General features: G+C 44.0%; 1 protein-coding gene across 2 annotated transcripts; it reads right to left on the bottom strand.

The window, feature by feature from the left end:
* Nucleotides 1-1,320: 1,320 nt before the first annotated feature.
* On the bottom strand, nucleotides 1,321-13,658 carry MAPK1IP1L (mitogen-activated protein kinase 1 interacting protein 1 like). 2 transcript variants are annotated; one of them, XM_055814558.1, is made up of 5 exons: nucleotides 13,548-13,644; nucleotides 12,968-13,058; nucleotides 5,729-5,756; nucleotides 4,478-5,191; nucleotides 1,321-4,000 (listed from the first exon to the last, which is right to left on the bottom strand). In XM_055814558.1, the coding sequence occupies exons 2-5, from the start codon at nucleotides 13,039-13,041 to the stop codon at nucleotides 3,989-3,991; spliced, it is 828 nt and encodes a 275-aa protein (XP_055670533.1). In that variant the 5' UTR covers nucleotides 13,042-13,058; nucleotides 13,548-13,644; the 3' UTR covers nucleotides 1,321-3,988. The 2 variants fall into 2 exon arrangements, with proteins under 2 accessions (XP_055670533.1, XP_055670537.1); XM_055814562.1 differs by lacking the exon at nucleotides 12,968-13,058 and having other exon boundaries at nucleotides 13,548-13,658.
* Between the last annotated feature and the right edge of the window lie 1,635 nt (nucleotides 13,659-15,293).

Raw genomic sequence — 15,293 nt, 5'->3', positions numbered from 1 at the left:
TGGAAAGGATATCTTGATATGATAAGGAAAAATATTTATGGTAAGTTTTGTCCTTACTTAGATGCCTAAGGGCTCTTACTACACACAGGCTCAGGACTATCAACATCTCACCCTCTGGACAGCGCAGAGAGGCTGGAAACGGGCTGGCCAGTGAATCCATGCCTCCACACACAAGGGGGCCTGACCTTGCTTGGAGAATTGAGCCGTCTGCCTTCAAAACAGCAGTCCAGAACTAACATATCCTACATTGTCGATCTACCTCTGCACATCCTCCCCGCTCTGCAAGATCCCTGGAACAGTTTTTCACAACTACTCCCATAAGAATTATAGAATAATGTAGGTAAGTATCACTTGTTGGATTCTGGCCCCCCCCCCCCCCCAAAAAAAAAAAATTCAAATACATTTTTTGGGTCTGCAGGGCAGTCCACAACTAACATAATAGGATCAGCACACCCATGTCTTCATCTCTACCAATGCAAAACAGTTGCAAGAGACAAATCATTCGAGAAATCCAGAGGAGAAGACAACCCCCTAGCCAAACACGTAAGATAAAGCACTGGCCAGACATTGTATCATTTCTTCTATTAACAGATGTAAGGATTCCATTTGGTGTGCAGTCTAAGAGGAGCTTGCTTTCTAAGCCTTGAAGTGGATAAATATTTTTGTTTCCACTTGTTACTGCTCACTGCTGCCATTTTTACCTTCCTGGAAGGCTGAAGGTGTGAGCAAAGGCAGCAGCACTGGCCAGCTCAGTGTGAACCATTCTGCAGGCCACTATATACAAAGAATGTAAACATCGTGATGAGCGATGCCCAAACTTTGTAGTTCACGCAGCTGCCAAGCCCTGGAGTTTCTCAGTTATCCACCCTGCCCCATCAAACTCCTGACAAGCGTATGAAAACATTGGTTTGTGGGTCACTTACCACATCCACGAGTCAACCCAGCACGGGAATTGTCCAGAGCCAGGAAAAACGCACACCACACTCTTCACAGGTAAAAAAAAATTAAGCCCCATTCCTCCTCTAGAACAAGCAAGATCACATTACTTTTTTTCCTCTTAACAGGGCATTTATGTGAACAGGCAATACCCGAGGCTGATATGCTACAATATCGCAATGGTCGCATCCACATTTAATATGACTTATGCACAAGCTGCAAAAATTCACAAAAGGAAGAGGAAAAACACTCACAGAAGTCAAGTAATTCTGATTTTATATTCAGTCTTTGCAAATCAAGGATGTCCTATTTTTACTATTCATTCAAGGCAAAAGTCTACACAAGCATGCCAAAAGCAGTAATTGAAAAACAGTGAACACCACAGTCTTGAAAATACGTTTAATGTCTAATCTTATACAAAAGTGACAGCATTTTCAAAAAAATATCAAATCCTGTATTTATAGCTTCTCACTATCATACAGCAATATTTGTTTCATCTAAAGAAAATACAGCAGCAGGTGATAATCTATACTTTAAAGATGTGATTGCTTATATTTCATATTGTAAACAAATGCAGTATGTCAATCTCAAAGCACAAGTCAAAACGAACTTCTCAGCAATTTAACTCAAACGATGCATAGAAATGTACAAATTCCATTGCAAAAGCTTCAGGCCAGAAGTTGCTCACACTTGACATAACATGTGATAAAGTTACTACACGGTATATAGTGACAACTTGAGTTTTTACACGATAGATTAACAGGTATACCCTTTTCACTGCTATGCAAAGAACTTTGCTCACAAAAACAAAGGGGTTATGAAACAGGTTTTATGATCTCAAGAAATACGAATATACATTGAAAAACATCCCATATATACTGAATTTTAGCCTAAATGTTCCAGTAATAAATCCTGCCTATTTCAGGAAGAACCTAGAAGTCTAGTTACTTTTACAAATCCCCTTGCCAAAAATCATTACTTGCTACACTTGCTTTATCCTTTCCTACCTCTTCCCATTCCCTGCAAAGACATACGGCCAGTGCAATTTCAAACTGGAGTGCTGCTACTGCACGATCCGTTCATTTGGAATAAATGTTTTTTCATTACATTGATTTATCATCTAAGGCTGCAGGTATCAAAAAAAGCACTTGAGCAAATGTAGTCAATGTTCTCTTGTGTTAATTTTTAATTAGTCTTGCCAAGATCTAAGCCAAGTCTGTTTGGGGGGCAACTGGGGCTTATTTAAGGTTAGTAAAGACTCACTTTTTGTTCCTATTTCTAGGGTTACAGATGCCAGGTTTTAAGCTGAAACGTTAAGTATTTTTGTTCAGCTTCAGTACTGTCTCCCTAAAACAAAAAAATACACATACTTCTGCTATTAGCTTTCGTGACATTAGAGTAAAACAGGCACAGCTAAGATGACTGCCGCCTTCTGCAAAAATATTGCAGGACTTTGCCGTAAAGGCTAGGACTACTAACACGCATCACCACCAGGTCACCCCATTTGTTTTTAAGATAGTCCATCACATGCATGCAGGAAGCCACGATAAGGTACTGGAAGAGAATTAACTCGCTTTCACAGTTCCATGATACAAAGACTCCCATGGTAGTTAACAAACTACCATGTTAAGCAAAATTTGTTCTTAATTCTACTTACAGCGGCTAAGTTAGGATATCCCCAGCTGGGGATGAAACAAACTGTCCATGGTCAAAGCCTAGGCTATGAAGTACCACAAAGAGTGCCAGAACTTCTCACAGACACATGGCTGTGTGTCTCAATAACACTAAACTAGCATTGCAGCAAATCCCTTGCATGCTCTTTGCACAGATATGGCAAGAATATGAAAACTTACTGTAGTGTCCCTTCAGAGGGGGGAGGAGGGGGGACAGCTACACAGCAGTGCACAGGCTTTTAAACATTCAATTACTCCCAAATTACACTTACTCAGTGAGGTATGCAGACACACAGCTGAGAACAGAGGACTCTTCCCCATTATGATACTCAACAGAGCCCCAATGAGACCTCCTCGTTCTCAACTGTGGCAATAAGGATCTTTGTAGCCGATGGAACTAAACACCATGCCAGAAACTGCCGGGAAGGGAATTATGAGGTTGGGTTTTTTGATCTTTTAAGCTCAAGTTCAGTTTCCAGGGACTCTGAAAAAGTCTGCTGAGTTCACGCAACTCAGCAGCAAAGTCAAATATTAAATGACTAGAACCCAGGTTAGAAATAGGGAAGTACCTTACCTAAGTGGGAATCAGTTTCTCTTTACATAGACCAAGCCAAACTTCCAACCACCACAGAATGAGAACTGGCAAAATGATGTCCTCATTTGCATGCATAAAACTCACATTTGTCGATTCAAAGTTAACTGCACATTCAGGTTATTAAATTTGCACATAAATGCCTGTTTGTGAACACGAACAGTGTGCTGACAAGTCAGACCAAGTATTTCAAATGCGCATCTTCTCTTCCGTAGTCCCAGACTGAGCAATTGTTTTAAATATATACAAAATGCTGAGAAAACCTTCAAGTTCTCATGCTCTGTCTCTTTAGTTTGAATTACTGTAGCATGTTCAAAAATTACATTTCTTGAATAAAACCTTGAAACACTTTTTATTGACATTTTAGAATAACCTGAAAACAGACAAAATATGACTATCCATCCATTCAGTGACCAGTACAAGTCTGGCAACAAGACTTAAAGCATCCATGGAAACTTAAGAATTAACTTTTTTTTTTAAGTCCTTGGGCCAGATTCTTTATAATCCTTACTTGGCAACTCCCGTCTTTTCAAGGAATACTTGCCAACATAAGAACTACAGATGTTAGTTTTATGTATGTTCTTCGTAATTCACTTTGAAACCAAATGATTATGCCAGCATATGAGCAAGGTAAATTTACGCAAACTGCTCCTTCATACCTCAAATGCACATACAGAAGGCAAGTATTCTTCATAGCCCCAAACATTACTGAAACAAAAACTGTAAAAATCTCTGTAAGTAGTGGATGAAGGTGGAAAACTACAGTATTTTGTTGCCCAGAATGTATTCAACGGTAAGGCTGCAAGAGACAATAATTCATGGTCAATACAGGCTTTTCACAAAGCAGTTAATTCACAATTACAGAAGTTCTTAATTAAAACCAAATTAATCTTTATAATTTATTATTCCTTCCCTATGTGCCTTAGAAGCAATCTCACTAGATTACAGAGAACAGAGTATTTTCTCTTTCAGAAATTACTACAAGGCTTCCCCTCCTGCCCCGCCCCCCCCTTTCTTTTTGGCCTTTTAGAGAAGGCTTTCTACAGAGTGGAAGACCACTGTAATGTGATGCTTAAATTATATCAAGTTGGAGTGTGTCTAACATTCTAGTATGTTTAGTTAAGCATTTAAGAAGTTGGCTATTATTCCACTCACTACAGGAATAAACCAGATGTGCTGAAATCCCTTACCTGCACTAATAGGTCTTATGCTACTCAATTTCCACACTTAAAAGTATTACATTTTAGAGTAATTTGAGACCAAAATTAATACTCACATGGGGACCGCCAGGCATTGATGGAGCACCAGCAGGACCAGATGGCACTTGAAAAGGATTAGGGGGCGTAGGATAGAGTCCTGGAGCTGGATATGATCCTGTGGGTGGAGGGAATGGACCCGGCGGTGAAGGTCCCCATGTTCCAGGTGGGACCGTACCCCATGGTACTGTCGGTGCAGCCCCTGGAGTCTGGGTAGGAGCGGAATATGGCCCTGGGGGTGGATATGGCATGCTAGGTGCAGGATACTGCCCTCCCATTGTTGGTCCCCATGCTCCAGAGGGCATGGATCCCCATGGCCCAACCGGAGCAGGAGGTGCAGCTGGCTCTGTTGGACCACCATAAGGTCTTGGAAGCTCTGGAAAGGGCATATTTGGTGGAGGATACTGCCCTGGTGGGACAGGACCTGGCACAGTTGGGGGTGGATATGGACCACCAGGAGGAGGGCAAGAGGGTCCAGTAGGAGGAGGAGGAAATGGAGCAGGCGGTCCAGGGGGCATTGAAGGATACATTCCTGTTGGTGGAGGTCCAAATGGCACACTGGAAGCAGACGTATTTGGTGGCAGTCCGGTTGGCGCCATAGGGGGAGCACTTGGGTTGTTCCAAGGATTCGAAGCTGGCCAGCCCTGCGGTGGCTGACCAGGCTGTTGGCCAGGTTTTGTACTGCTCACTTTGGAGGTTTTAGCAGGTGACTGATCTGGTAAAGCATCTGCCAACTAAAAGATAAAGCATCAGTGAGAATGTAAAATGTTTACTGGACTTACTAGTTGCAGACATCCACCCACTACGAGTATATGTTTCAGTTGCCAAAACGGGAGGAGAAGAGCTCTTTGTTGCTGCACAGACACGATTACATTAATTTTTGTGCAGCTTCTATCATTAAGGTAGAAGAGGCATTCTGACATGCTGCAGTTAGAAAACCAAAGATAAAAGGCAAGCGACCACACAAAGCAATAAGCAAGTTCTGTGCAAATCTGAAAAGATTTTCATAGATTTCCATTACAGCTATTCTGACCCTATTAAAGCACAACTCCTTTGCTAATAGCACAGCAGGAGAGACCACAAGGCACCTAGCAGCTTTGTATGTTTAACCCAGACTGCTATATCTGCCCAAAAGGAAAACACCACAACTGCAGTAGTGGAGAATTAGCCTCTCACACTGTAAGCTCCCCTTCATCTTGAAAAAGGTTGTCAACTTTTAGAATGAAGTACCAGAACTGGCTGACCTTCAGGAAAGAAAAACTGTGACTTACCGAAAATTCATCAGTTCCAGACATTTTGCTGAAAAGTAAGGCAAAATAAAGTGAAAATTGTTGAAAATAATAAAAGTATTTCAAGCAAGAGTTCATGAGACACTCTACATTTGTCTCAAACCACAGGAAGTACTGAACTGGCAGTGCCTCTTCGCAGTGGCTTGTTTTAATGACTCTGGCCCACACAGGTACATGCCACCCATATACTTTCCTCTTGATAAAGTTCTCATGAAAATGAAAGTCTTCAGCCTCTACCCATCTCAGACAGGACCAACACATAACATAAATGGGTCACATTACACTAAAAAAATATTTCAAGTTTTCATACTGAGTAGGCAGCCTACCCAGACAGTGACGCCTGTAAAGCAGTCACACTTTTCTAAACTGGGACTCAGAAAAGGTACAGCAGGCTGCTTGCAGGTGAAGTTAACGCATCAAAAGCAAAACATGATTAAATCCCCATGCAGACCTTATTGTCAGAAATAAAAGAACTATACTTGGCTGATGCTTTAGCCTCCAATTACTTCCGAACATACTAACGGTAGCGGAAGCTCTTACTTATGTTCACTGACTCCAGCTAGCTAGCCTTAACTGAACGTAGACATTGCAAAGGTGTCATTAATGTGTACCTAACTTCTAACCTTTCAACCCTTACAAGAAACATCGAATATAGGGACCAGTGAGTCATGCTATCTTTTTATGAAGGCAACTACAGCACTTAGAGCTTTCCAGAGCTTCACCACAATGAATGTTGACTGGCTTTGTCATCCATACAAAAGGGCAGCTGAAGTTATAGTCAGTTTGATTAACAACAAATACTGACTAGAGGTGAAGAACTGTTAACAGACAACCACAAGCAAGTGAAATAGGTGCACATGTCCCAGGGCAGCCAGAAGGTTTTAAGGAAGAGCGTGGGAGAAGGAGAAGAACATAAGAGGAGGAAAAATACCAAATATAAGTCAAGAGTACAAATACTACTGTCAAGCTGACCCCTATGAAAAACAATCCTTGTTTTTTCTTGTTGAAGGTGAAGACCTCACTTTTAACACAGAGATCGGTCTCAAGGACAGATGTTTGTATAGATAGCCTATGACAAACAAGTGTATAAGCTTCATTAGGTTATAAATTACATAATGCAAATAATGCACATGTAAACTAGAGTAATAAACTTGTACAGTTTCAGGGAAGACTATCTACACCATTTCCTAATCTTAGGACAGTACTGATTCAGAACAAGGGGCCATTTAGCTCAGCATCCCATCTTATCTTCAACAATGACCAGTAGGGAATAACAAGAACTGATACTTCAACAGTTCCAAGCTCAGAGTCTTCCAAAATTGTAGGCAATTTCTATGGAATAATAAACCTCAAATAATTTCTTTTCCACAAACACATCCAGTTGTACCACTCATACCTACAACATCCATTAGCAAGGAACTCCGCAGGGCTGCTATCTGTTATACAAAAAAGCACCTTCTTTCTGTTCTAACCTGGGATCTTACTAGTTTCAGTTGTTGCGCCTTCATTCTTGCAGCTGAGGAAATCAGTAAGTCTATTCTTATCCACACTGTCCATGCTGATTATTATTCTACAGATTTTTACCATTTTCTTTCAGCTGTTCCTTCTCCAAGCTGAGCTCTATCTTATTTCATTGACCTTTGTGCAGCAGCTATTCCATACTTTTGATTACTCTCACTGCCTCTCTGAGGCTTTTCCAATTCTTTTATACCTTTTGAGATGAATGACAAGAAGAACCACGCAGAATTCAAGGTGCAGGATAATCACTGATTTATACAGTTCCACAATTATGTTCTGGTTCGTCTTCTATTTCCTTCCTAATACTTCTTAATGTTTCATCTGCTTTTTGATGACTATCAAACTGACACTTTTGTAGCAATATCTCACTCCTCAGTGTTAAGGGTCAGCCCATCATTTTATATATGAAATTATATGCACCACCACTATACATTTATCTACTCTGAATTACATCAGATTTATCAACATTGAATTGTACCTGTCATTTATTACCTAATCCTTACTTTCCTGAATGGCTTCATATCAACAAGACACCACTCATCTCATTTCCCAAGTTATTTATGACCACACTGAGCAGCCTAGACCCCGGTGGAAACACAGTGAACTTCGACGTTACACTTAATAATTTAAATAAACCTTTTAAGAAATACGTATCTACAAAGGTAGCATCCTGGTGGAAATCACTGCCTAACTGTATGAATCTGAAGGTTAGTTAAAGCTTCAACATTAGCTTACAACAGCAGTAGTTCCTTCAAGTAAGTACAAATACCTAAGTCAGATGGGGTACACTGATCAAATTGGAATCATAGATTGGTTTGGTATGGGGGGGGACCTTAAAGACCATCTAGTTCCAAGCCCCTGCCACGGGCAGGGACACCTCCCACCAGCCCACGTTGCTCCCAGCCCCATCCAGCCTGGCCCTGAGCACTCCCAGGGATGGGGCATCCACAGCTGCTCTGGGCAGCCTGTGCCAGCGCCTCGCTGCCCTCACAGTAAAGAACTTCTTCCTACTGTCTAACCTAAATCTGCCTTCTTTTAGTTTAAAAATATTCCCCCTTGTCCTGCACTCCAGGCCCCTGTAAAAAGCCCCTCCCCAGCTTCCATGTCGGCCCCTTTGGGCACTGGCAGGTGCTGTCAGGTCTCCCCGCAGCCTTCTCTTCTCCAGGCTGAACAGCCCCAACTCCCTCAGCCTGTCTCCACAGCAGAGGGGCTCCAGCCCTCTGAGCATCTCCGTGGCCTCCTCTGGACTCGCTCCAGCAGGTCCGTGTTCCCCTGATACTGGGGGCCCCAGACTGGACACAGCACTGCAGGAGGGGTCTCACCAGAGCGGAGCAGAGGGGCAGAATCCCCTCCCTGGACCCGCTGGCCACGCCGCTGGTGATGCAGCGCAGGGTACGGTTGGCTTTCCGGGCTGGGCCATGCTGAGCTCCTCGTCCACCAACACCCCCGAGCCTTCCTCCTCAGGGCTGCTCTCGATCCGTTCTCTGCCCAGCCCATTATTTGTGCTCAATGATCAATGACTACTTGTTTAAAGTTGAGAAACCAACTGATCTACTTCTGGAAGGTAGATTTTGCTCCCATTATTAACAGCTCAGCTGTTCAAGAGACATCTACCAAAATAAGTTCAATTTCTCATCAATAGATACCTCTTACATTAAAATTCATTATTTTTTGCAATGAACCATACTCAATAATAATCACAAGTTGGTATGTGCTTTTTAGTGGCATTGTACTTCAATTTACCTATACAGACACAGAAACTAATATAATCCAAAAATATAGGTAATCAATCATTAATATAGAGACAAGAACAAAAATAACTTTTTACAGAGGTATGCATGTAAATGTATTCATAAGAAAAAAGAAAAAAAAAAACCACAAACCCAGGTTAACAAAAAGTAACACCAGAACAGGCCACAAGAACCATCCTTTTTTTGGGCAGATGGAGAGATGGGATAAGACCAACTGAAAAACAGATCCACAAGAGATTGAAAAAAGCCCACAGAAGAAGTTAGAACATATGCTGCAAGGGACAGAAGGAAGAAAAGAACAGACCTACAGGCGAATGCAGAAGAAAATCCCATGATCTGTCAGAAAAGTGACAGGGAGTAGTAAATCCAAGTCAAAGCTGTGAATGAATACAGTTGAAACAGGCCTGCTTACAAAATATCAACAAATAACCCCAATATTTGTCAGCAGATTTCTGTGTCATGAAAATTAAGGAGACAATTCTGCTGCGCGACTTATTAAAAAAAAAGCGTAGTTAAGCATAGCTTATAGTGAGATTTAGTGGCTTTTTTGCTTTGGCAAGCAGACAAGAGCAACATTTGTTGGCAACATTTGGCATTACTGAGCCAATGCCAAGCATGTCAAGGATCCTCTCGCAGACAGGATGGCCTACTTCAGGGACGTTTTTTAAGCACACATTTCATCTGGGTACTGCCACCTTCAATTAGTAAATAGGAAACTGAAAATTACCATTAGACATTTTCAGACAATATATGAACTAATTTGTACTTAAATCCAGAATCTACAACACTAGTATAAAGAATTTCAATCAAAACCTTACAGAAATATCAATTATATTTGTAAGAATATTGCCGAAGGCATTCAGATGCTTGCAAACTGGACTTGAGAGACACTGTCAGACAGAAGACCTCCAAGTAACTCCATTTTAACGTACCTACTCATCATGCACGGGCTCAAGATTTTAGAAAAATGTACTGAATGGCTCTTGACTAGAGTTTTAGTGTCAGTACAGTTAACAAATCGACTCCCATTTTCTATTCAAGCTTTCCTAGAAGCACCGATACAAGCAGAGAAAAGCTGATTCATGTCACAGACGTCTGTTTTGCCACATCTAAACTTTACTTCAAATTATTCTTTCCTGGAGCTGAGGGAAGTAAAGAGTGAGTGGAAGGAGAAGGCTTCAGGAATTTAAGTAATCTGGCAGGGAGTAGAAAGACTACAGAACTGGCAGCACTCAAACCGAAGTCCTGCTCACATCCACTGTGCCGTAAGATACGATTTCCTTTGTTTTCTGAAGGCCACCGCCCCTGGTAACATCCCCTACTTTCCAGAAGTGCAGAGCCTGCCAGCTCCCAACCACTGGTCAGGGCACTATTTCCCAGCCACCTCTGAGAACGCATATGGCCAGAAGTGTCAAACTGAAGCCAGGGATAGACAGAGATCACCGATGTCTGCAAAAAAGGCATCCAGGAGCAGAAACTCTCTAATCCTTTATCCTCAAGAGTGATGAAAGGGCATGAAGGACTTCCATTGCACCTACCCAGAAAGCACACACAGCAAAATCTTCAAACCACAGTCCAGGCTCTCCTGGACACATGAGTTGCTCCCAAAAATTAACAGCAGGTAGGTGAGACAAGCAAGTGTACCAAGCTCCACGCCACAGGCTGGAGAAAGGTTGGGAAGCACCCCTCCAACACAGCACCGGCTGGCTAGTTCTACCAACAGGGTTCAAGACCAACTGGTGATTTTCAGAGAGGTCTGTGAAAGCCCTGGAAAGTTTCTGGAAGTGTGGTGTTACGTGTGGCATACTAAAGCTGTCCTACTAAACAGCTTCCACAGTAAGACAGCTCCACAGTGTTTAAGCTCTAAACTCTCCCTGATCACATCCAGCCCAACTGAAAGGGATGGATGTAGTAGTACTTTTTCTCATACTCTTGCCTTTCCTGACTTTTATCCATCATCAGTCCTTAGGGACCCTCATTAGAAAGAGCTGTCCAAATCACTTTCTTTTAATAAAGCTCTCCAAAACTAAGCATCAACTGCTTTCATTTTTTTTAGTTGTATGACATTTTCCAAACACTTGATGTGCCAGATTTAGTTCCCGTCTCCAAGATCATTTTTCAAACACAGAAAAAATGCTTTTTAGATGCAACAGGCTCTGCTGCATTTCCACTGGGTGGCATGGCTCTATCAGGAAAGAGGTTCTTTTGTCACTCTAACATGACTAATACCTACCAGCATAACCTCATCTACAAGATTTCTGCCCACATAAGTATAACTACCCAACATAGCTATACAGATAAAATGGAAGAGAGACCAAATCTTAGACAGCTTCTAAATGTTTCCTAAAATATGCAAATTCCTGCAGCTTCTACCTTCAGGCATTAAACATCAACATTTTATAGCTGGCCTTTCCCTATCTTTAATGCCTTCTCAGCAGCCACACTGATGCGCTTGCGTACCACGCAATCATTTAATTTGACCTGCATGTTTATTCACTGGGAGAATAAAGACAACTGGTAAACAGACAGAAGGAGGGGAAAAAATAAACAAAATAAACGGTTATATCATTAGTAGCTAGATGAGATTTGGTGATCTTTTTGCCCCTTCCCATGTCTGTTTTGACTAACAAAAAGGACAGTAGTCAGCTTTTTAGTTTTCACGTTTTCAGGACAGATTTAATTATGACCAGACAACTAAAATGTTGCATTTGCTATAAATTATCAACTACCAGAAAAAAAAAAAATCTTCAAAATAGAAGTCTTATCAGTTTCCAAGACCTGTAAAATACAAAGCCATAAAAGACTGTAATCTGTTCCAGTTTTCCACCCGTGACAGGCCATTCAGTTTCACAGCTGCCTCCCTACCAAGACCAGACCTAATCACTTCAGATGGTCACCACATCACAAGCAGATGGTTCTAAACCCAGCAGACATATATCACTTCTGAGGTGGATTGTTCATGTGCCAGCTGTGATACAGAATCAGCGGAGAACAGTGAGTCTCCACTACGCAAGATTATTCCTGTCCGCACCATCCTACCCCATGAATCTTGCAAAAGATTATTACTCCAGCAGCTCAGAACAATTAAAACATAACTTCCATAGTTGCCTCTAAACTTTGTTTAGCACTACAGACCCCATGCTCATCACGTTATCCAGCTTCCAATTATCAATTCTTACGAAGTCTTCCTGAACTAGCTATAAAAACTATTTAAAGAATACCTGTGTTCTCCTCCTATCAAAGCTATATACTCAGGAATTATCAGCTTACTTACTTTTATTTGTTTTGGATGAAATAAACACACTGACCCCAAGAGTAAGTGACTATCTGCTATCTTCACTGGAGGGTTTTTGGCGCATGTGTGCCCCCCACCAATAAAACCACCAAAACTGCATGTCATATTCCAGTTCTAGCATCAATGTGACAAAGTCACAAAGCTTTTTGCTTCTGAACAGAGGCTCAGAGCTTTTCCAGGATACAGTAATAACTGCTTTTCAGGCTCCAAACCCACTGCATGGATATGGCTGGCATCTTTCACATGCTGATCTGGCACTGTTAAAACATACTTGAATGAACTCAAGTTTCAAGAATATCAAAAGAGGTTTCTAGGCCTGGCTTGATATTTACCTCAAATTTTTGCATCAGCCACTGGTCTCCATAGGTCTAGGAGAGGGTAGTTTCAAGGTGTATCAGTGTTTTTTTTTAAAAAAGCTACCTTTGGTTTTACATCCACTGACAATAAGGTTGAACAGCATCAGAGCAACACTGTCTTCTATGGAATCTACCTAGAAACAAGTTCCCTCTCAGAGATAAAAACCTGTCAGATATCTCTCCAAGCAATGCGCCCTTTAATACCACACAGTGCTAGCTTCCCCAGTAAGTAGCTACCTTAAGTATATTAACATTTGATAAAATGAATCAACTTCTCATAAACTATGAAAAATCGACTTGCCTGAGACCTTCTTTAACGAAGAACCTTTGAGTTAAACAGTCATTTATGTGCGATCCGCATTCATTTTTAGTCATTTACGGATGACGATCATCTAGCATCAATAAAGCCAACAAAACATTTTGCCCAGTCAAGACACAGTAGCTACCACTGTTACAGCGTAAACCAGATCTTCTACAAAGGAACCTCCTTTGCTCTGCAGCATCAGCGAAGCCAGCCCCACGGCACGGAGAGCGGCGGCAACCACTAGGCCGCCACCGGCCCCGCGAAGCGATCGGCCCTCCCCAGGCGGCGGGTCTCCGGGCGGGGAAGGCTACCTGCTGGGAGGCCTGCCACCCCCCGGTACCACCCCTCCGCAGCTCGCCGGGGCCGGGAGAGGAGGCGGCACCTCCCCACCCGCCTCTCCCGAGGCTTTGAAGGGGGAAGAGCCAGCTGAGGCCCGGCAGTCCCCGGGGGACGGCCCCGCCGCCGAGGTGGGGGATGGAACCCCCTCCCCTTCCTCCCCACACAGCGGCCCGGCCCTCCCTCCCGTTGGCTAAGGGGCCGGGCGGGCAGCAGCCCGCCGTTGCGCGGCGGCGGGTACCTGGGCGGGAGGAGCGCGGCGCGGCGCAGACCAGGAGCGAGGCAGCAGGCGGCGGCCCGCAGCACCACCGCCACCCCGACGCCCAGGCGGAAGCGGAACTACGTCACAGGCCCCACCTCCCCGCCGTCCGGAAGCTCCCGCGCTTGGCCCCACCCCCGAGGAGCGCCCGCGCCCTCCCCGCCCGCCCCGCTGCGGGCCACGTGACACACACCCCCTACCCCCCCCCCACCAGCCGCCGCCGCGCGGCCTCGCGGTCACGTGGAGCTTTCCCGCCCCCGCGCGCCGGGGGTTGGCAGCGGCGCTGACAGGATCCGCCCGGCGCCGGCCACAGCCCGGGCCCCCGCAGGGACAGGCGGCCCCTCCCCGGCCCGGCACCGGCCTCGGGGCACCGGGCGGCGGGGCCACTTGGCAACAGGCGTCCCACCGCCCGCCGAAAGGTGTCTGCAGCGGCGGGAGGGTGACCTCGAGCCCTTTGCTGGCTTGGCTGGCCGCTTTCCCCCTCAGCTAGCACAAAATCCCACCAAGGTTTATGTAAAGTTACCCAAAACGTACAGTTTTAGCATTAGACCTAAGGGTTGGGCGGCACACCTGATAACTTGGCGGGTTTTCGCAGATAACGACATCTCCCTGCTTACCTTCATGTCCTCAGACCCTTGTAGTAAGGAGAACTAAATATACAGCATCGTTTTCCTGCCCTGCCCCTCCAAGCTATGACACTAATCCTGCAAGCGTTTGCATACACAGATTATTCCGTTAAACTCAGCAGAAACGCGGGCATGGGCGATGCCGAGCAGATGCCAAGCACATGCCAACGGTTATGCCCCATGTGCTGGCGCCCTTCCCCTTGTGACTGCACATCTATTTGTACTTCTCAAGGTCGTTATTCTGCCATTTCTGAAGCAACTGGGAAAAAGCAGCAGCAGGGGCAGGCCCCAGGCAGCTATGGTAGCTGCAACAGGCATGAAACTGTAACGTTTTTACTTATTTCTTTGCATAAATCATCACTACTAAAACTAAATGGGCGTTCACTACAGACCCAGTCCCATGACGGCATGGTAACTTGGTTAATCAGCTCCCTCCAAATTTAATTAAACACCATGGAAAATTTAGGCTGATGTCACAACCGCCTTCCTGAGCACAGCGATCACTGGGAGTTTGTGTAGAAACAGCATATCTTGTGTGGCCCTGTTGGAAGAAACAAACAAGTAAGAATGAAATCAATCTTTCTCACACAGCAGTTCAGCTCACCTTCACTTTTCCATCCTAGAAAGGGCTCCACCGCGGGCAGTTGCTGCTGGGTCCTGGTTTGCCAGCGGTGACAGCAGGAGTCCCCAGAGCATGATGTTTCTTCCTGAGCAATCTGGTAGTTAGAAACCTTAATTAATGAGCAAACATACGGCCGATGACGGTGATGTTGCCTCACTTTAAATCTCAAACTGGGACGGCAATAGCACTTTTAATCAATAACCTTACCAGCCAGCCTTCACATTAGGATCACCTGATGTGTAATAAATGTCACCCCCCTTTCTGCAGAAGCAGAAAGGATGATGAATTTTTGCACAAACATTTATTTGTTTCACAGCTTTCCCCTCCTTCGGGCAAAGGCAGCTCTTCATCTGTGTGTACGTATATACTTAAAGCTGTAAAAAGAGCTGCAGACATGACTTTACATAATTTGTGTGCAATTGATCCGTCTTAGTGCCAGGAATTGGACTCAGGGGGCCTAATGTCAAGCCCTGGCCACAT

The sequence above is a fragment of the Falco peregrinus genome, chromosome 1 (genome assembly GCF_023634155.1).
Source record: "Falco peregrinus isolate bFalPer1 chromosome 1, bFalPer1.pri, whole genome shotgun sequence".
NCBI classification, from domain to species: Eukaryota; Metazoa; Chordata; class Aves; order Falconiformes; family Falconidae; genus Falco; species Falco peregrinus.
This window is presented reverse-complemented; position numbering and strand designations above follow the sequence as displayed.